The following is a 20,790-nucleotide window of genomic DNA, read 5'->3' as shown; positions in this document are numbered from 1 at the left end:
CCTCCTCCGGCACAAAGGAGACATGTTGAGTGCTGCTTCATTACTCATGAGGGACTGAGCTGACCCTCTGACCTCTCCAAATGGCAGGGAGAAATAATTCATAAGGGTGCAAATGTGAGCAGGGCAGGCCATCTGAGGCTCGGCCGACCATGCGCCCCCGGAGCCCCTCAGCTGGTCACCTTGCAGCTGTCCCCTCTCTGCAGCCCTCAGGGAACCACTAACAGCAGGGAGGCCCTGGGGCACTTCTGGCATCATGTTGTTAAGTGTGCAAGACGGCTCAGTCCGCAGTGCAGCGGACACAGACCCCATGCCCGCCCTAGAAGAAATCAAATGGGTATGAACTCTGCTCCAGGCCAGGTGCCAGGATATAGAGGTGACTGACACCCAGTTCCTGCCCTGAAAGACGTGAAGGTCAGGGCAGTGGCCAGATACACAAGTGACAAAGGCCATACCTTCAATGACAAATGTATGGAAAAAGTCCTGCAGGCACAGAGGAAATGAGGGAATGAATTTGGTTGGTGGAAAGGTGTCCTAGAGCCATGGAAAGCTCCAGAGGGGAAGTGACCGCTTCAGATGGCTGCTTTCAAGGGTGAGCAGAAATTTCCCATACAGGGCTGTGTCTGTGTGTCATGAGCAGGCAGCACAGACAGGCTGGGCACAGGCTTGGTGAGGGGTGAGCCCAAGCCGTGCTGGTGTGGGGTGCACAGGTCCAGGTCAGGCCAGCCAGTGAGGGAGTAGACAGTGACTGGGCGGGGGGGGGGGGAGGCTGGAAAGACAACCTGGGGCTAAGTCTGAAGAGCTCTGCAGGTCAAGCTAAGGAACTTGGACTTTATCGTAAGGCAACACAGAGTCTCCAGAAGCATTTGTGGAAAGATGAGCCTTATTACAGATGGATTCCAGAGGGAACCCCAGAAGCAGGGAGTTAGGAATCAGTTGATGCCATGTTGGTGAGGGCGCAGAGCAGCCTGAACCAAGGCAGGGTGGATGCCACGGAGAGAGGGCCGCCATGGATGTGGCTGGGACTGCCGGGCTTGGCTGATAGCGACGTGCTTCTCCACATGTCCCAGCCCCTTGCAGGAAAGTTGGGGCTGAGCGGCCAGTTCTCCTCTCAGTGACCTGAGATGAGAAGCGATGGGTATTGTCTCGAGACTGAGGCAGTTTAATGCCATGGGCCTCCTCTGTGCCCCTCTTCCTGCTGAAGGCCATGTGCTGTAGACGGCAGAGTTACAAGAGGAGGGAGGCCGGATACCATGAGCACGCCATTCAGGAGGGCCGCCTGACCCACGGCAGCAGCACGTGAGGAACACTCCCTGTGTTCAGCCGTAATGGTGTCAGGAGCTGTTTGTGACAGAGGATGATCTGCCTCATCCTGACTAATGACACGGGAGAAATGCTTGGGGACTAGAGCTGACACCTGGTTGGATGGCAGAGGTGACGGGGAGAGCAGAGTTGGGACGATAAGGGTCTTAGCTTTGGGAATTTGGGTAAGATGGAATGAAGAAGAGGAAGGAGGTTTGAGGACAGACATGGATTGAAATAGGGTACATCTCCAGGGAAAGCTGTCAGGCAGCAGGAGGAAAGAATGGATAGCTCAGTAAGGTGTGGGCAGGCAAGAGTGTAGACAGTTTAGGGTTCAGCTGTTGGTTAGATGAGAACCCTGGGGGCAGGCGTACAACAGAAAGAAAAGGCCAGGGGAGCCCTGATGTTCACGTGGGACCTGGAGGAAGAGGGTCTAGTGCTGGGGCAAGAGAAGTGCTCAGAACCTGGAGAAGGGTCCCAGAAGCAAAGGGAGGAGAGGCTCAGGAGGGGAGTCTTGCCCACAGCATCCAAAGCTGCTGGATGTCAAGAAGGAGGACATGGAGCAGGGACACAGGACCCGCTGGTGGCCTTGGCCGGGCTGGGGGTGGGCAGCAGGGGAGGAGGTAGCCGTTGGGACTGCAGAGCTGAGTGTGTCCACTGTGAGAAGGGAGAAGCATGTTCCCGGGAGAGGGAGGAATGAGTGGAATTTGGAGGAGACAGCCATGCTCCTTCCCTGGACAGTTTTGCCATACTTATTCCACAGGTCAGTCTGGGAATCTGAGGCCTATGGGCTTGTTATTTAGGTCATTCTCTTGTTTGGGGTCCAGAGGAAGCATTTGTGGCAGGGGGCCATCCATCCTATGCAAGGTCCCACGATGAGTTTTTGCCCACGTTTCCTCAATAGGAATTAACCACAGCGGTCTTGGATGATTGAAGGCAGGAAGAAATAAACACACTACTAGTAATAATAATGACAAAAATAAGAGTAAGAAAGGCCTCCAACGGCAGTACTGAGAGAAGACAAGCAGGAGGGAGAAGGGCTGACTCCCTTGCACCTGCCCCGCCACGGCCACAGCCTGGCTGCGCACCTCCAGGAGGAACAGCAGAGCCGGGCAGGGGCACCCGCCTGGCCACCTTCCTTCCGGTTCCTGCTTGCTGCGCCTCATGCCTATGCCCCTGGCTCATCCAGAACTAATCCCGGGGCTGATTCTAGAGCCTGCGGGTTCCCACATGGTGCACTGAAACCTCATGAGAAGGCTGTGTCCGAAAGCACACACCACGGTGAGAATGGTGCATGGATTCCAGAACCTCCCAGGTTCCCCACCCTCCTGGCAAGCTCCAGACCAGGGAAGGACATGGAGTTAGTGCCTTTGAACTTCAGGCCAAAATCAAAACCTTCTTCCTGTTCAGCTTGCAGACGCCCTGCTCCGGGCCTGGGCTAAGCCTACACGACTACAGGTTTCTCCTTTTCTTTTCCTCGTGGCCCCTTCTGCCTGTCAGGGCCAGCATCAAAAGAGCCTCAGCCACAAGCCTCTTCTTGTAAAGGGCCGGAGAGTGCATACTTCAGCTCTGTGTTGTTTCTTCCTGTCCCTTCCCTAGCCATCTTCTTTTCTTCCTTTTAGAAAACAACCCTTAAAAACATGCAAATTGTCCTTAGTGCCAGAACCATAGGGAAAACAGCCCCACTGGGTGCAGTCGGCCAGCCTCGGGCCCAGCGCAGTGTCCTGGCTGCACAGCTGACTCATCTGGAGAGCTCTAAAGAGCTCCAGTGGTGACAGGACCCCTTTTCTGGCCCTCTCTCCCCCCAGCACAGGAGGACACACACCTGCCTGTTGCTGTGACAGCACGCCGGGCCCAAGTCTCGGCTTTGAGAGGGGAGGCAAGTACCTCAAGCCTCAGGGAGCCACTGCCTCTCTGGCCAGTGCATCAGAATGAGGCAGCAGGTGGGAGCAGACCTGAGCCCACCTGGACTGGGGGCCCAGTGTGGCCCCCAGGGCCCGCTGACTGTTACACAGCATCCCTGCACATGGGCCTGGCTAATACAGCGTGCCCGCCCTCCCTCTCTGACTTGGGTTTTGCTGATGGGCTGGGCCCTGGGGCTGGAAGGTTTTAAAAGCCTCCCCTGGTGGCATGACACACACCAAATAGGAACCAGGCAGCCAGGATCCATAGTGCTGTCTTGCAGCAATGCCCTACGTCCCCTTCACATCCCCTCCCCTGTTGCCCTGGGAGCAGGGACCGGGCGTTCCCTAATTCCGGGCCTCTGGTACCTGGCACTGGTCCCGTACAAAGAGGACCACATTACATTTCTGTACAAGGCTCCACACACCATCCCAGAAATGTTCTGGGATGACCAACTGTCCTGCTGTGCCCAAACTGTCCCATTTTTAGTACTTGAGTCCCCCGTACCCCAGGAATCCCTCAGTGCCAGGTGGGACAGGACACTGGTCACCCTACGTGGACTCAGGGCCCAGGTCTAGGCCTGGCCTGTGGTACAGCCTGGAGTGTGAGGGAAGGGCAGCAGCTGGTGTCTGAGGTACTGGCGCTTCTTGCTCCACACAGCGGGCCGGGAGGCTCTCAAGGCCCCAGAGCCAGGCCCCACCCCAGACCAGCTACCTCGGCGTTATGGGGCCAGAGCTGTGCAGGGGGGATGTTCCAACCTCCAGGTAGCAGTGACATGCTGCCAAGGCTGGAACTTACTGCACTGGATTCTGGGCAGGGTCCTTGGATTTCCCTGGTGGGTGCCTGAGGCCAAGGACCACACACGGCCTGGCCTGGTCGTTGCTGGGGACAGACCAGTGAGTGGCTGACAGTCAGGAGCAGATGCGGGCTCACAGGGATGCTCATGGAACTCTGGCTTCCTTGACGGGAGGTGAGGTGTGGCTGCAGGCAGCGTCCGTGCCACCCACCCCCTCATCTACCTGTGGCCTTCCAGCACCACAGGGGCCAGCGCAGCGCACTGCACAGGGAGAATCTGGGAGCAGAGCAGTGGCCAGAATATACTAGGCCCAGGGCCCCGGGTGTCGTATCTGACACGCTGGGGCTGGTGATTCGCTCCCTCATTCCCTGACACCAGAGAGAACAGCCAACTGAGAAGAGGCCAGCCTGGGCTCACATTTCACCCTCCCAGCAACTGCACAGGTGCTCCATAGAACAGACGAGAAAACTGAGCCTCTGGGAAAAGAAATGGGAGAGCGTTTCTAGGGTCGAGAGGTACCAGGCAGTGTTGCACCCGGCTGTTAATGGCAGCTCTCCTAGCTCAGAGAGGTTCAGCAACAGCCCTAAGGTGCACAGCCAGCGTGCAGAGGAGCCCAGCCCTCCCTGTGAGACACTGCCCTAGCCTGCACATCACCAGGTCCCAGACTAAAAGAAAAAGGTAAGGAGAGAGATGGGCAGCCTCTTAGAGCACCAGCCACTCTCTGCAAGGGCCTGGCTGCCATGTTCTTTCTTCACCGCTCCAGGTCTGAGGTCAGCCCTGTATGTTTACAGAAGAGGAAGCTGAAGCTGAGGGGTTAAGTGACGTCCATAACCTGGACCCTTGTCCATGCTAGTCTTGATGGGGTGCAGGGCGGACTCTCAGGTGAGCACAGCACTGAGACATTACTTACACCCTCTGGGCCTCAGTTTCCTCATGTGCGCATGAAAATAATTCAACCTACTGGCTCTCCTGATGGTGGGATTATCCAAGAAGCCCAGATGAGGGAGGTGAGATCCGTAGAGGGGAGGAGATGAGGATGGAGCAGCGCTTCCAGGGGCCGTGAGAGCGAGCCATCGACTGCACACACCCTGGATGCCATTCCAGGGACAGCGTGCTCCCCTCACTGTGCTCTGCGGGGACCCCGCGGCTTCAGGCTTAATGGAGCTCACTGCATTCGGTCTGAGAAGCAGGGAAACAGCTACTGTGTTTTAGAGCCATTTCTATAGAAACCGCAGCCCCCACACTTCTTTTCCACTTTAAAAAGGAACACAAAGGAGAGCGAGAAGAGTCAGTGATGGCGATGAGCTCCAACTCAGCTGAGGGGCTCTCTTGTCCATGCATCTCACACCCCCAGAGCATATCACCTCACTGGTGTTGTGTGTGTGTGTGTGTGTGTGTGTGTGTGTGTGTGTTTGGTTTGCATTTGGTTCATCTTCCTCCACAGGGCTTTAGAATCAAGTCAATTAAACAAAGAGCAGCACGATCATCTCACACTGGGTGGCCCTTTCCAATCTGATCTCCTCCACATAAGGTGCCTGTCACCATCAGAGCCTGTCTTGCAGACGGACACAGTTGGAGCTGCTCACCCAAGGCCTGGCTGCAAGCAGGGACACGGGCCCAGCCGCCCCGTCTGCATCCAGTGAGCTACTCTTCCAGAGCCCACAGGCCCACTGCTACGAACTTCCTATACAACACCATACAGTGTTCAACCAGGCTTCAGTAACTGCCAGTGACAACAGCTGTCCTTGTTCTCCAGAAGAAAACGAGCTGGGACCCCTGACCGAAAGCGCTAACACCTCTGCTCCTGCAGCCCGAGAAGCCATGGGTATGCAGGTCAGGGCTGCACACATGCAGGCAGAACTGGCCTGCGCTCATGATGACCGGTTTTGTTCATCTGACAGGGGCTAAGAGTCCACCGTGTCAGTGAAGACAGTCTGTGCCACAGCCTGGGTGCACATATTGAGTCTGGAGGGGTCTGGCAGGGGTTGCTGATGGCACATCTGCTGGGGCCGGCATTGCTCCACACATGCCCTGGGCACCAAGAAGCCCAGGCGCTCCTGCTCTGCCAGCCTGGAGCCCATCCCTTGAGGTCAGCTTGGTACACGGAGTCCCACGTTTGTGAATGGAGGCATGCCTGCAATGATGCTGCATTTCTCCAGGTTCAGGATCACAAAGCCCAAGTCTGTCTCCCCAAGCACAGAACTCTGGGACTAGGTCCCCTCCCAGCGTGCCTGGCATGGCGGGAAGGAGGATCAACACCGCACTGTGCCCACCTCCAAGACCTGCACCTGGCCCAAGGCAGCAGCCCCTGGTGGTCTTCATGTGGCCCAGGGGATGGGCATCCCAGTGTGACGTGTGAGGCCCACAAAGCCGTGCCAAGCCAGGAAAGCGGCCGGTGTGTGGCAGAGCCAGGGGTTGGTCTCTGGGTGCATCTGACCGCGGGCAGCATGCTGGTGCCTGCAGGTCATGGCGTGTGGCAGCTCGCCCTTGTGCCACCTCTTATGTGTCCCAATAATGAAGTTAATTTGGGATGGGAGATAGGTGAAAACTGCTTTGCTTGACCTCTCACCCTTTTCAATGACCCTCCCGAAAGTCTAGAGCCTGGCCACAATTTTCACTTCAAGTGTAAAACTGCTAGAAAATGGGACCCAGGGTCCCAGTCCTCTCTAGCAATAAACTAATTCAGCACTTAAGTCCTTGTGGAACAAAGTCGGGCACAAATTAAAAAAAAAAAAATCTGTTCCTTTCCTATGCTAGGGCCTGTCTACAGTTGACCCAGACTGCAGAGCCTGGGAACTTTGCCTTTGTTTCATTAACTCAGGAGCAGTGGACAGGAGGGCTGAAAGCAGGTGAGGACAGGGAGGGGCCGAGAGAACATGAGACCCTGCACGCGGGAGCCCACATTGTGGGGCAGGAGGAAAGAGCGAGAGAGCTCTGCTAATGTCCATTCAGAACCTCCAGTGAACCCTGGGGAAGCCTGAGCCTTGGACTTGTTACCCATGAATTACAGGACATAGTATGAGGGCTGTGGAGCACATACTGGCCTGGGAGCTCCGGGGCCACCTTTGGCTGCTGGACTGAGAATAAGGCCCCTCCCCTTTCCTTTATCTTCCTAGTAGAATGGAACCAGTGCTGTGTCTAGAAATAGAAGGTATCTGTAAAAATAATAATCAAAGTCCCAAACAAGTTCATTCTGGTTCTGAGCTCTTGTTGAAAGGACACAAGATTAGCAAGTGTTAAGAGATGCTAAAAACATACTAGTGCTAAAAACAAACTAAACCCAGACTTTCTGTAAGACACGATCTGATGCACTGAACGTGCACTGAGGAAGGAGAACTTTTCGAGTAAGAGCCAATGTTACTCAAAGGCTGTGTCATGGGCCATTGAGAAGCACCTCACACACACTTAGATACCTTTGAACACCAAGTACCACTCACATGTTTACTCTGGCAGTGACAAGACCAAGGCTTAGGGGGTCCCTGAGCCCAGGCAGGGAGAAGGAAGTCACGGTGGCCCCGAAGGGCTGCCCCATGGCCTTCCTCATGTAAGTTTGGGGACGGGATGCTGAATGCACAGCTGAGGATGGGGCTCCCAGAGGCCTCCCTGTCCACACCCCGAAGACGTTACCTGGGCGGGAGCACTGCAGGACAGATGAGCCAGGTCTGCGATTCTGGCTGCAGCCCGGGGATCGCTGGAGCTGATCAAAACCGGAGCGCTGATTTCCATGGAGTGCCTGTGGCTTGTGGCTTGGGAGGACTTGTGTGTCACACTGAGCGCGGTGAAGGAGTGGCGCTTCTTGGCATTCTTCTTGCTGTCCACACGCCGCTGAAAGGCACTGACCGCCCCTGTGCTGCTTAATGCGGGTCCTGGGGCCGCACTGGCCGCCGCGCCAGGGTCGGAGGGCAAGGGGGCATGGCAGCCAGACGCAGCCGCTGGGCATGGCTTGTCCATCTCAATGAGCTGCTTGGCTGAGTCATTGAGCTAGGTGAAAAAAGCAAAGGAAGGCCTCGTTAAATAGAGGTCACAGGCCCCAGCCTGCTCCCCGTGTTCACAGCCTGCGTCCCCCATTAAACCCGACAATGTGTTCACGGTCCCGCAGGTCTTCCCCACGGGGCTGCCCTGTGAATGGCGCCAGGCCCAGACATAGCAGAGGCTGCAGTGACATCTGTAGATTTTACTGAAATGGTATCCAGGACAGCTGTTTTCGTCTGCCCCAGGGTAGCCCCATTCCTTTCCCAGGGTGCCCGTTTCTGGGGTGTGAGGTGCAGACCTGCAGAGGGTATGGGACAGAGGGAGAGGCGGCAGGAATGCCCAGCCGTGGGCCCACACTCACCACGGTGACAGGCTCTGGCCTGCCTGGCACAGTTCTGGCCACGCTGGCAGGAAAAAGCAAGGCACGTGACCAGAATGCCCTTTCTGTCCCCTGGCGGGGACCGTTCAACCTGCTGAGCAAGAAGCATGGATGCATCCCAGATGTGGACGGCACCCCACGCACCGGCAGAACGCAGCCTTCCCCGCACCTCGGCTGCTTCAGAGGGAGAGTCCTCGGCTGCTGGCAGAGCCCCCTGCCTGAGGTGATCAGGGGAGAAGGCAGAACTCCGGGCCCTCCTGGGATGTGCGCACACCTGCAAACCAGCTGGGGGCAGAGAGGAAGCCAAAGCACAGACCCTGGAGTGCCCAGAGCTCAGGGCTGAGGGCAAGGCACAGTCCTAGGCGCCGGTTTAGGGAAGGGGTGAGTTGGCAGAGACCCCTGCAGGCAGTTTGAAGCACTCCTGGAAGCTGGAGCCAGCTGTGGATAGGCAGGTCACCTGGTGCGGGAGCCACACCCATGTCCTCAGCTGAGTGGGGGAATGGGGGTTGGAGCTGGGGCGGGGCAAGCCAGGAAAGGCCGCGTCCCCACCTGCAGGGGAGTCTGGATTAGGAAATGTCCCTCAGGCCTGGGACGGCAGAGGAAAAACCCCAGGTTCTCACACAGCATACACTACTAGGGCTTGCAGCTGGTAGCATCTTGATGACTTAATGAAAATAATAATAAAAAAGGGCCCCTCTGATTTTAAGCCGTGAGAGCGGGGGAGGCTTCATCCGCACAATGCCAAGCGGATCAGACGCGCAGCGGTGCTGGCTGTCCAGCTGCCCACACACAGCCCAGGCGAGGCCGCCGAGCGCTGTCACCATTTCCATTACAAATACCTGCCTTTCAGAGGGAGGTTTTGAAAAACTCACTGTGGGCCCCAAAATGTGTGATCTAAATCCAGGATTATTGCCTTTGAAACGTTTCTTCCAACCAGGCTCAGCTGTTTTGCTCTATTTTATGACTTTATTCCGTTGCTTCCTCAGCAGTGCTAGCTTGCAAGCAGACCAGCGGCTGTTTCCTCCCATGGCCCTCCGTGGGGTTCTCCGAACACCCCAGGGCTGGCCTCCTGGAGCCTAGTGTTCGGCACCCATGCCGCAGGGCCAAGAGGAACACAGAGAAGCAGGAAGCAACAGGGACAACGCCTTTCATTTACAGGCGTCGGAGCACAGACTCCGTACTTTCTGCCATGTGCCTCCATGTGGAACATTATTACACAGACATGATGACACCAACAGTGCCCAAGGCTGGGCGGAAACAACTCTGCTCTTCCCCAAAGCAGCCGACCTGGAGTATGAGGCACCGACAGAGCAGGGGCGTATGCACTTCCGGAACACACGGAGCCCTGATCTGAGCCACTGCTAGAGCGGCCATGGGCCCCACCGCAGCTGCCCTGGCCGTCCCCTGCTCACCACCTGGCGCGCGGCTCACCCCACACCGCTCAGTCCTCCACACAGCTCCCCGGCAGGCTGCTCACGGCCAACCATGCTGCCTCCTCCTTGATGGAGACCGGAGTGTGGGGGCAGCCCACCTTTCTCCCCCATGCCCACAGTGGGCACTGAGAGGGAAGGCCAATGAATGTCCATGAAAGATCGGTGTCTCAGCAAGCTGCAGGAGTCAGGAGGGCTACTTCCAAGGGGTGACTCTCCTCACGTCCATCAGTGGCCTTAGAGTCCCTGACATCTCTGCAGGAGGCAAGGGACATACCAAGGAAAGACCCTCCCAACAGAGAGGCAGTTCAGTTTTATCTTCTTTACTGAACCTTTGCTTTGTGACAAGCAGCTTCTTGTTGGAGCTGTGTATACATGGGATTAGCCAGTGATTTGCCACCCTTGGCTGGACAGCCCGGTCCAGGCTTTGAGCAGCCTCTTGGCCCCAAACAGACCATGGGCCTGCCGAATCCATGCTGATTGCTGCAACTCTGCGGCTGGGTCCCTGAGGTGACACTCAGGGTTGCGGGGAGCTGCCATCAACTTCCCAGCAAGCTCTGATTAGCCACGTTGCATGATGCTCAGGACTGGGCCTGGCAGCTGGTGCCACCAGTGCCATCCCAGTCCACATGACCCATGACTACAGGACACCCTCACCCACCGGCATCTGCCGGAGACAGCAGCTCCTGACTCACACCCCTCAGGTGCAGCTACGACTACCCATTTCCTCATACTCCAAATGGGGGCAGTGTCGGCTTGCCTGCCTGCAGCCGTCCACACTGCAGGAAACCAGATGGCTCTGCTCTCCCTTGAGCAGGCTGCAGCCCCGCCTCATTGGCCTGAGGGAGCCTGGCCAGTTAGCCTTGGGGTCCTGGGGGGAGGGCCGAGAAGGCAGGGAACGTTGAAGTCAGCCCTCTTGTTCCCCCCACAGGCAGAATGCTAGAACATTCTGTGAGTGGCTGCTGACTGCCAGTTGTGAAGGGTGGTATGTGGTGGGGAGAATGAGTGCTTCCTGGCATTCTGCCCCAGGATGCTCCCTGCTCCCCACCAAGATGCTTGTCGGGCAATGAAAGAGTTCGGCTTCTCCCTCTGAATGTGGCTGGTCACCCAATCTGTTTCTCCACCCCACAGAGATAGGAACACCTAGGCATAGACCCCCCCCAACAACTGGTGATTAACCGTGCACCCAATAACTCCCATTTTGACTGTTTTTGGATGGCAGTAGAAGACATTTCCAACTTCCATACAAAATGGAAGCAAAGTAGTGGCACCAACATGTAAAAGTCTTGCTGGGTTTGTTCATGGATCCCGAGGACAGTCACTGGCCTGCTCCCTCCCACTCTGCAGGAGGCCCTCTGCCACAGCCAGCCCAAAATCCAAACACTCAACCGCCACACACATTTCCTCTTCCTCGGGTCCGGTGTGGCAGGTGGGACGGAACCGGTCAGTCACAGTCCATCAGGGACTGTGCGTCTGCCCCTGGCTCAGGACCCTCTTCCCAGGACTCTGCCTCGCCAACTTCGTCAGCTCAGATGTGATCTTCCTCCACACCACTCTTCCCTCCAGCCACAGAAACAACTGGAAATGGAAGACCTGAAGGGTTTCTTCTTTCCGTTGTTCAAACAGTTCCATATGAAGTCCTCTTAGATTTACTGGTGGCGTCGTAGCTGCATGTGAATTTGGGGACCAGGTTAAATAAAGAAGACTCTCACCCTCAGGCTCACATGGGCCCTGAGGCCCCCTTGGTGAGCTTGAGGCTAGCAAGGGATTTGGACACTTGGCCCAGGAAAGTGCCAGAGCTGGGGGCCTGGGCAGAGCACGATTACCCAGAAATCACCAGTTCTGGTCAAGAGGACTTTAAACTGAAGGTAATGTGGGAGGGATTTTTTTTAAAAAAATATTTTATTTATTTATTTGAGAGAGAGAGAATGACAGAGAGCATGAGAGGGAGGAGGGTCAGAGGGAGAAGCAGACTCCCCGCTGAGCAGGGAGCCTGATGCAGGACTCGATCCCGGGACTCCAGGATCATGACCTGAGCCGAAGGCAGTCGCTTAACCAACTGAGGCACCCAGGTGCCCTGTGGGAGGGAATTTTTAAAGAAAGAATAAGATTGGAAAACCAGGCATACAGGCTGATATCAGATGTAACATGCAAGAAAGGACAATGTGTTGAGGGGTGCCCTGCAGTTCTCAAGCAAAATAACAGGGAAGCCCCTCCATCCTAACCCTGAGGTAGGAAGTACAGCCTCAGCACAGCTGCACCCTGGAGCGATGGGCTGATGACTGAGACCGGAGGGAGGGAAGTACGTCTTCCATTTCTGGGAAATCCAGGAAGCCAAAGAGGGGAGCATACTGGAAGCCAGGTGTCAACTTAAAATTAAGGCAACCAACAGATACACATGTACAGCAAATACTTGCTGAGCACCTGCCATGTCCCAGGCTCTGCTCTAGGTGCCGGGGGTGCTGAGGTGAACGACAGGGGCTGCTCGAATAAAGCTTATACTTCCCTGTGGAGTGAACTACTTAGGGAGCTTTGTAAAGATGCAGATTTTGGCTCAGTAGGTCTGGGATGGCACCCAAGTTTCTTCATGTCTACAAACTCCCAGGAGATACCGCTATTGCTCGAGCCAGACCCTCTTTCACTAGAACATGGACGGCTTTGCAACCTCGGCTTCACAAGGAGACGTTCTTGCCAAAGAATACCCACAGGACCAGAGACAGCAGCTTTTGCTTGGCATTTGCCTTTAATGCACAGCTCCAACCCCTGGTGGGCTCAGTAGAGCACAGGTCACAATGCCTGGTAGTTGACCTATTATTCCAGAGAGCTTCACAAACTCAGGAGTGGATGAAGAGTGGCCTTTACCTGCCTCAAACTTTTTTTTAAGATTTTATTTACTTATTTGACAGAGACACAGCGAGAGAGGGAACACAAGCAGGGGGAGTGGGAGAGGGAGAAGCAGGTTCCCCGCTGAGCAGGGAGTCTGATGAGGGACTCGATCCCAGGACCCTGGGACCGTGACCTGAACCAAAGACAGACGCTTAACGACTGAGCCACCCAGGTGCGCCCCCTGCCTCAAATTTTTGTCAGGAAAAATCTCAGGAGCCTCCCACTTCACCGAGGTGGGCAGGCACAGATGGCTGACTGCATTTTGATCTGTGCCTCTTATTTGTAAAACACTCCCTTCTTTACGAGACTAGATCATCAGCAGGGGCGAGTGAGAACAGAATGATTTACTTTCAGCTCTGACACCCCTCACCCTCCTCCTTGAAGGCTGTATCTGGAACACAGCTCGGGCCTTCGATGAGAAAGGCTCCCAAAATGAGGGTTCTCGACCACTGACTGAGCAGGTCAAAGCAAGTGGCCTGGTGACGACCATCAGCCAAGCACAACAGAGACCCACCTTCATCACCACCAGGCTTGTCTGACCCTTATATCGACCATCCAAGGTCAACACGGACATTTTACAGAGGAGAAAACTGAGGCTCAGAGGTAAAGTGTAAGCGTCTTGTTCCACATCACACAGTTAACAAGTGGCACAATGGCGACTGCTCACACCCTTTCTACCATGGCTCACTGGGTCTACCATCATTCACTTTTTGCTGCAGAGTGTGGGGATGCTTTTCTGATCTTGCTCCATCTTTGGGTTAAAAAATTATTATAGTCACTGAGGTATATCTTTGCCTTTGGCAGTTAGAGGGGGTTGGGTTCATATGAGAGATTCAAACGTGGGCCTTTAAAAACCAGACCTTTTTGGGGAGCATGAACATTACATCATGCTTACCCTGGGAAGACCCCAGTTGCAGTTACCAAGGGTGGGAGGCTATTTCTGTTCCTTTCCTTTTCATTTTAAATGGGTGGTGACCTCACGGGCCTGTTAACAATGCCAAACTTTTTTTTTTTTTTTTAACTGGAATGTCAAACTCTAGACATTTGTAATATCACATGCTAACCCTCTGGACTGACATTCTCCCACTCTGTAACAAATATTTGTTGTGCACCTGCTATGGGAGAGGCTTTCTTATCTCTGAAGGGGTCCCATCTCAGAACTAAACATTGTATGAGGTGGTGGGCACGTACTGGTGTGATGGAAGCCCTCATCCCTGGCTCTCCCGCACCCACCCAGCGCAGGGCCGCTACTTCTCTTCCATTCTGTTCTCCCTGCATTCCCTTCTCAAGGCGACTGGATTGGACAGGTGAGGCTGTAGTGGCCAAAGTGGGCTGGTGAACTGAAGCAATTATTCAGATAATTGAGGTTTAAAACAAGAAATATCCAGCAATCAAGACAAAGGTGTAGACCTGAAATGCACAGAGAATTGCTTAATCTTACGTACAAAGACTGAGGGCAGGCAAGGATTTTGGATGAGATGATCCTAAGAATTAATGTGCGGGGTAGGGAATGGTACTCGTTTCAACATCCCATTATCGCAGACTGGACAAAGCCCCAACTCTGTCGGACGCCAGGGCACTTCCCACGCGGGGTGGACTGCACCACTGGCCCAGTCCCTGGACAAGCTTGTAGAGCGGGGCTGTTTCACACACCTCCGCGGCGCTGGCGGCTCCTGCCCTGAGACAGAAGGGCAGTATGTCCCTCCTTGGGGAGTGGGTCCCTCCACAGCAATCAGAAACTACACACCGCACTTCCTGTCCCTCAGTCTCTGCTTGAAGTTGTCGCCCCTTCCTTCTCGGGCACTTGCCCCAATTACCACGGGAAATGAGACGGCCCTTTCTTTGAATTCAGCCTCTTAATAGTGGGTTGTGTTCCCTGCCTGTGCCAGCAATCACACTCTCAGTGCAGTATCAAAACCCACAGAAAGGAAGATTCCAAAAAGAGTCTGATACAAATTAAAATAAGCAAACAAAACTTCACTCATTTGTAAGAATGTGTGAAACTCAGAAAAAGGCTCATAAGCAGCAAAGAGTTATGATTAGCACCTTAGCAGGGTGTGTCTTGTAAGCAAAGGGACAATTGATTGGAAGTTTTGAGATGAGTATAAGGACCCTGTCATAATTTTGCCTGAAGATAAAACTTAGAAGGAAAAAAAAATGGTTGTTTTCCCACAAGGAGAGGAACACAAAGGCACGGTTTATTCTCTATTTTCTGTAAGAACCCCCGAGGGGACATCTCTCTGCTTGGAAGGTGGCAGGAGGTCAGACCGTCCCGGCAGGGGGACATATGGCCTCCCGCAGAGGTGCCCCACTCCCGGAGAGTGCCCTGCCTGGGCTGTGCTTGCACATGCATTTCTGATCATCTTAGACCAGCACCGGAGGAAACGATCTCACAGAAGTCACGGGTCCTAGGTGGCTGGGAAAGGAGGAGGGAACCAGAGATGTGGCTGGTACAGAATTCAAAAGGCAGGTGTCAGCTTCACTGCTGCTCCCAGGGCCAGGCCAGCAGGGTGACCCAGTCCAGGGCCCTGTAACCTTTACCCCAGCAGTAAAGCACTTCGGGGCATACAGCTCCAGTAAATTACATATATTTCGAGTGTACCACTCTATTATGAACATCAGAAAACACACACATAAGAGAAATTGAAACTTACAAGTAAAAAATAAATAAATAATAAATTTGAAGAAAGTTTTAATATTTCCTTTCTTTACTCACAGAGCTTTGTGCACCCTATTTTGGTGTGGGGTTTTTTTTTTGGTTTTTGGCTTTGGTTTTTTTTAAAAGATTTTATTTATTTATTTGAGAGAGAGAGAGAACACAAACGGGGTGGGGAGGAGCAGAGGGAGAGGGAAAAGCAGACTCCCTGTGAAGCACAGAGCTGGATGCGGGACTCGATCCCAGAATCCCAGGATCAAGACCTGAGCCTAAGGCAGAGGTTTAATCTACTGAGCCACCCAGGTGCCCCATCATGCACCCTACTTTGAAGATCTCTAGCTAAGAGTAGTCCTTTTCAAACTGTCAATTTAGTGGGTCCTGACCATCACTTTTTAAAAAATGAACCAGATTAAAAGAGAAAATACAGAATGCATCACATGTGCTAAGGGTAAAAGTAGTAGTTCCAGGACACGTTGGTTTAGTTTCACATACACACTGGTGTGTACCCTAGGTCAGGATGTAACATGCATTTCTCATCTTGAGTCACAATCTAAAAAGGCTGAAAGCCATTGTCATCAAGGGGAAAAGAGAGACATTTCCCTGCCAGGAAATAAAGTCCTCTTTCCCCCGTCTGCTTGGGTTAAATGTGTGGTGCGGTTGGGCGCCTGGGTGACTCAATCGGTTAAGTGTCTGACTTCGGCTCAGGTCATGATCTCAGGGTCCAGGGACTGAGCCCTGTGTCGGGCTCCCCGCCCAGCGCAAAGTCTGCTTGTCCCTCTCCCTCTCCCCCTGCTGCTCTCTCCATGTCTCTCTCAAATAAATAAATAAAATCTTTTTTAAAAAAATGCGTGGTGCGCTGCCTGGGCCTGTGGCCTGGTGCTCTCAATGAACAGCCAGAGAGCCTATCTGGAGACACCCGGGGCCTCACAGTCTCCCTGCCGAGGACACAGTTTTGGAAACACTTCTTACCTCTGAATGCATCCAGCCCTTTCTCGTCCCCTCTGGCGACACACATCCTTGAACATATGCACGAGCTGTGCTCAGGTTTAAGGCCACAAGGGAGACACTCATGGCCTCTGTCCTCACAGACCCTGGGTGCCTGTGCATCTGCAGTCAGGCCCCATCCTACATGGAGCATCTCTGGGACCAACTCCTGAGGGTGGTGAACAGAACTTATGTGGCCAAGAGACCCGGGATGCTGCCCACGGCAAGCTCCCAGCGTGGTGAGGGACAGAGAAATGCTTGGCCATGGTTTGTGGAACACTAGCCAGGCCGTCACTGAATTGTTCTGCTGTGGCCTGAACACTCTAAGTGCTACTTCCTCACCACTTAATTACAAACGGCCAGCAGCCACTTACAGAGCCTGCAGATAGCACGCATCTCCTCCCTTGTCCTCTCTGTCTCTGTCCCTGTCTCGGTCTCTGTCTCTCTTTCGAGATCTCAGGTCTATAACAACACCAGCAAGATCTCAGAGCTGATAGAGTTTTGAAATTTAGAGCCTACTTCTTACTCTTGTAAATAATCATCTCACTTCACAGACAGTTAATGAGCTTCGTGCCAGGCATGCAGTAGATGCTCAACAAATACCTAGCCAATGAACGGATGCAGTCCAACATGCGCATGTGTATGCAATAACATCTACTCATTCAGTATGATCTAAATAGCAGGTTCCATGCTTTGACCTGTGCGCTTATCGACCCCCCTGGGAGCTGAAATTTACCCCTTGCCTTGCAGACGCCCACCCGCCGGCTAAGAGAAGTAGGCATGCTGGAGCTGGCCCTCCAGACCTTGGCCTGAGCCTCAGGTCTGAGCTCCCAGTGAGAGCCCGCTCCATTCAGAATCAGTCACTCAGTGGCACCGGCTGTCATGTGTGAGTTGCACATGGCAACACATGGCTGGGGAAGCTTTTACACAGAAAGAACTTTCCTTAGGGATATATTCCACGGTCACAAAAGGGGTGTAAGGGTGTGCCTGGGTGGCTCAGTCATTAAGCGTCTGCCTTCGGCTCAGGTCCTGATCCTGGGGTCCTGGGATCGAGCCCCGCATCGGGCTCCCTGCTTGGCGGGAAGCCTGCTACTCCCTCTCCCACTCCCCCTGCTTGTGTTCCCTCTCGCTGTCTCTCTCTCTCTCTGTCAAATAAATAAAAAATAAAATAAAATCTTTAAAAAATTAAAAAAAAACAGAAGGGGTGTAAGAATATTCAGAGTTCATAAATGCAAACTGAATGGAAGATCTATTAGAGAAAGACTGGGCTAAGTGAGGAAGGAACTTAATTTCAATGGTTATAGACAGGAGCCAAAAGTGATACGAGTATTTCAAGGTAAGGGGGAGGCACAGGCGGGAACAAGAACACACGTGTGCATGCGTGCGTGCATGTGCTGTGTGCACATGGCCTCAAGCCAGTGCTCAGGCCATGGCGATTTCAGGCCAAACAGCCTGGGTCAACAGGCAGCAGAGTCATGCCCAGGTGGACTGGCTGGGGAAAGGGGAAATCCCCAAACCACCTGGGTTTGGTGCTACAGAAGCAGAAGATCTGATTACTGAGCACACACATATTAGATACCTGCTGTATGCCAGGGGTTTTGCTTGGCGCTGAAGGTACATCAGTGAAAAAAACAAAACCACTGCCTTCATGGAGACCCAGCCAATAAACAAATAAATATATAAGGATATTCAATATGTCAGATGGTGAGAAGTATATGGAGAAAGAAATATGAGAAAAGGAGTGCTGGGAGGAGGCGGGATGCATAGTTACAGGGGGTGGCATGGAAAGGCCTCTCTGAGAGAACACCGGAAGGAGGGAACCTGTTGACACCTGAGGGAAATGTGATGGGAGTGAGAACCGCAAGTGCAAAAGCCCTGGGGTGGGAGCAGGACTGGCAAGTCTGAGGAGGAAGAAGGAAGCCAGGGTGGCTGGAGCAGACTTGTGCGTGGAAATAAGGTCAGAGGTGACGCGGGTCAGTGGAGCGGCCTTGTCTTTCCTCTGAGACAGGAGATCTAAAGCAGCAGAGGGAGACCGGCTATGCATGCGGCAGGATCCCCTGCTACTGTGCTGACAGCAGACCATAGGGCCCAAGGGCTCTGAGGCTATTGCAACAATGCTACTGGAAAAGTCTCACAATTTAATGATTTACTGATGCAGCACAATCCCAAATTTGTTCACAATATATGTAAATTTATACACAGAAAAGAATAAAGGAAATAAAACAATATGCTAACAACATTTCATTTCATATTTTTCCTACACACATATTTATATTTACTGGTAGGATTATAGGCGATTTTAGTTTCTTTGTTTGCATTTTTCTGAATTTCCCTGTTTTGAACAATAGCCTGGTGTTATTTTTACAATCACAAAGTTATTAAAAACAAAACAAAAGGGCAGATTAGGCTGGGATATCGAGATTTCTTGTGTTGTGGCACTGACATATTTTTTTCCATTTTGTAAGAAATGTGTGAGGTGCCATAAAAGACTTTGGTGTTTTTTAGTCTAGTGAGATGCAGTATTTTTTTCGAGTCTGACGTTTCATGGAAGGTCTAGCAAAGGTTCCCTCCTTTGGGTGGCTTGGTTTCTGGCCCTGGCTGAGTGGTGGTGTCTTGAGGTGGGAGCACAGACCAAGCTGTCACACTCCAGAGCCCTCAGGGAGCTTCTCCTGGCACTGTGCTCCCATGGGCGTCTCGGAGAGCTCAGAAGGGGGAAAGAAATCCGGGCCAAAATGGTAGGAAAATGGAAGCCCAGAGAGGTTAAGCAGAGGACGGAGCAGGGGCCAGCAAACCTGGCCCGCAGGCCAAGTCTGGCCTGATGCTTGGCATTGTGTGTAGTTTGGGGACACGGCCACACCAGCTTACCTGTCATTCATGACTGCTTCTATCTTACAAATCAGAGTTGAGGAAACAACTGTGGCAAGCCTGCTTGGCCTCTGCTCCTGTCCCCTCCCCATCTGACTGCTGGGAGGGAAGACACGGCACAGCATTTGTTAACTTTTTATATCAGACACAGAAGTAGGAGGATGCAGCCCCATCATCCAGCTTCAGCAACCACACCATTCTGCTGTTCCTGTGCCACGGACTGTCTGCCCTCCTCCACTGATTTCCTGGAGGATTTTAAAACAAACTGCAGGAACCACATAATTTCACCTGTGACTGCTGAGTGTGCATCTCCAGTGGACAGAGATGTCCCCTGTCCCTGGTTCATCTCCAGGGACTGGTTGGAGGTACCCTAGTCTGAAGCTGGAGGCCCCGGAGCGGGGCAGCAATTCCGGGCAGGGTGGGGGCCGGGGGTTGGTTTTACAGTCTCTACTCTGATGGGCAGAGAGGTCCCAAGGTCTACGCTCGGAGGGTGAGGAACCAGCAAGTTCCCCTGCTTCCAGATCTGATCTATGTTCTTCTACTGAGATTTATCTATAATAAAGTTAACCTTTGAGCTTCCATATCTCACACACTCATCTTTTTCTCAGCTGGATCCAAGAACAGGGTATGAACACTTACTATGACCAAAAAACCCCCAATGATAACCCAACCAATTCTCCCCCAAATTTATATATTTGAGAACATGTTAATATATGAACTGGGTTGCCAATTTAGCAAGAGACACACAAACAAGAGCAGAGTTTCAGCTACACCTTCATCCCCTTCCAAACATAAAAACGTTTCCAGAAACATAAATGGACCCCCCTCCGGAGTATTTTTCTGTACCTGGTTCTGGGCCTCGCTTCTGTGATTGGCCGGCACAGGGCTCCAGTGTGGGGAGCTGGCTGGGAAAGCAAGGGGCACCTCCAGTGCAGCCCTGGGTCAGAGCGGCCTTCCTCTGCAGGTGACTGGTGCAGCCCTGAACCGAGCGCCTGCGCGGGCACTCCCCTGCCTCCCCCACGCTGAAGCACCCACCTGGGGCTCTGGTGCCCCATTTCCCAAAAGCTTGATTACTCCAGACCAGGCTCCCTCGCCCTACCCAGTTCATGGATACTCACCCTCCAAATGACTGTTTTCCTTCACTCTGAATGAAACAGAAGCCTACTCCAAATATAGTTTTTCAAGCATCGAAGTTGTTTTTCTGCATGCACCTGACAGGCCTCACACATGACGCTCCAGCAGTAAAACACAATTTTGCAGTAAGACTTGGGTGTTTCTTCTTCCTGCTCTCTAGACAGGGGTCTAACAATACTGTTAAAGGGAATTCTATTTTCTAATGCACAGTTCGCACTCTGAACCAACCCGTGTTCTGTGCACTTACGTTCCTGATTTAATCCGTACCTGAGCACAGTGAGGTAGGTATATTATCCCCAGATTACAGAGGAGGAAACTGAGGCACAGGGAGGGGAAAGTCTGGTGAGTGGCAGAGCAGGGCTGTGCCCAGGGGATGGGTGCTGTGGCTGGGGCCTTGCTGTATGCCAGGGCAGGGAAAGGCCGGCGCCACGGCGGCAGTGAGCAGGGCAGGGGTGAGGCCAGGCTGGTTCCATGGGTCTGCAGGCTA

At 53.4% G+C, this 20,790-nt stretch overlaps 1 protein-coding gene across 1 annotated transcript in view; it reads right to left on the bottom strand.

Moving 5' to 3' along the window:
• The window catches only part of SH3RF3 (SH3 domain containing ring finger 3), a 361,651-nt gene that overhangs the window by 100,189 nt on the left and 240,672 nt on the right, over nt 1-20,790 (bottom strand). The window contains exon 4 of the mRNA XM_088026672.1: nt 7,625-7,978. Coding sequence (XP_087882798.1) covers nt 7,625-7,978 — 354 coding nt within the window. The remainder of the gene's footprint in view (nt 1-7,624; nt 7,979-20,790) is intronic.

The sequence above is a fragment of the Eumetopias jubatus genome, unplaced genomic scaffold (genome assembly GCF_037043125.1).
Source record: "Eumetopias jubatus isolate StellerSeaLion01/CBP00866 unplaced genomic scaffold, mEumJub1_p1.0 scaffold_9, whole genome shotgun sequence".
Lineage (NCBI taxonomy): Eukaryota > Metazoa > Chordata > Mammalia > Carnivora > Otariidae > Eumetopias > Eumetopias jubatus.
Note: the sequence above shows the minus strand (reverse complement) of the source record. Positions and strands in the feature narration are given on the sequence as shown.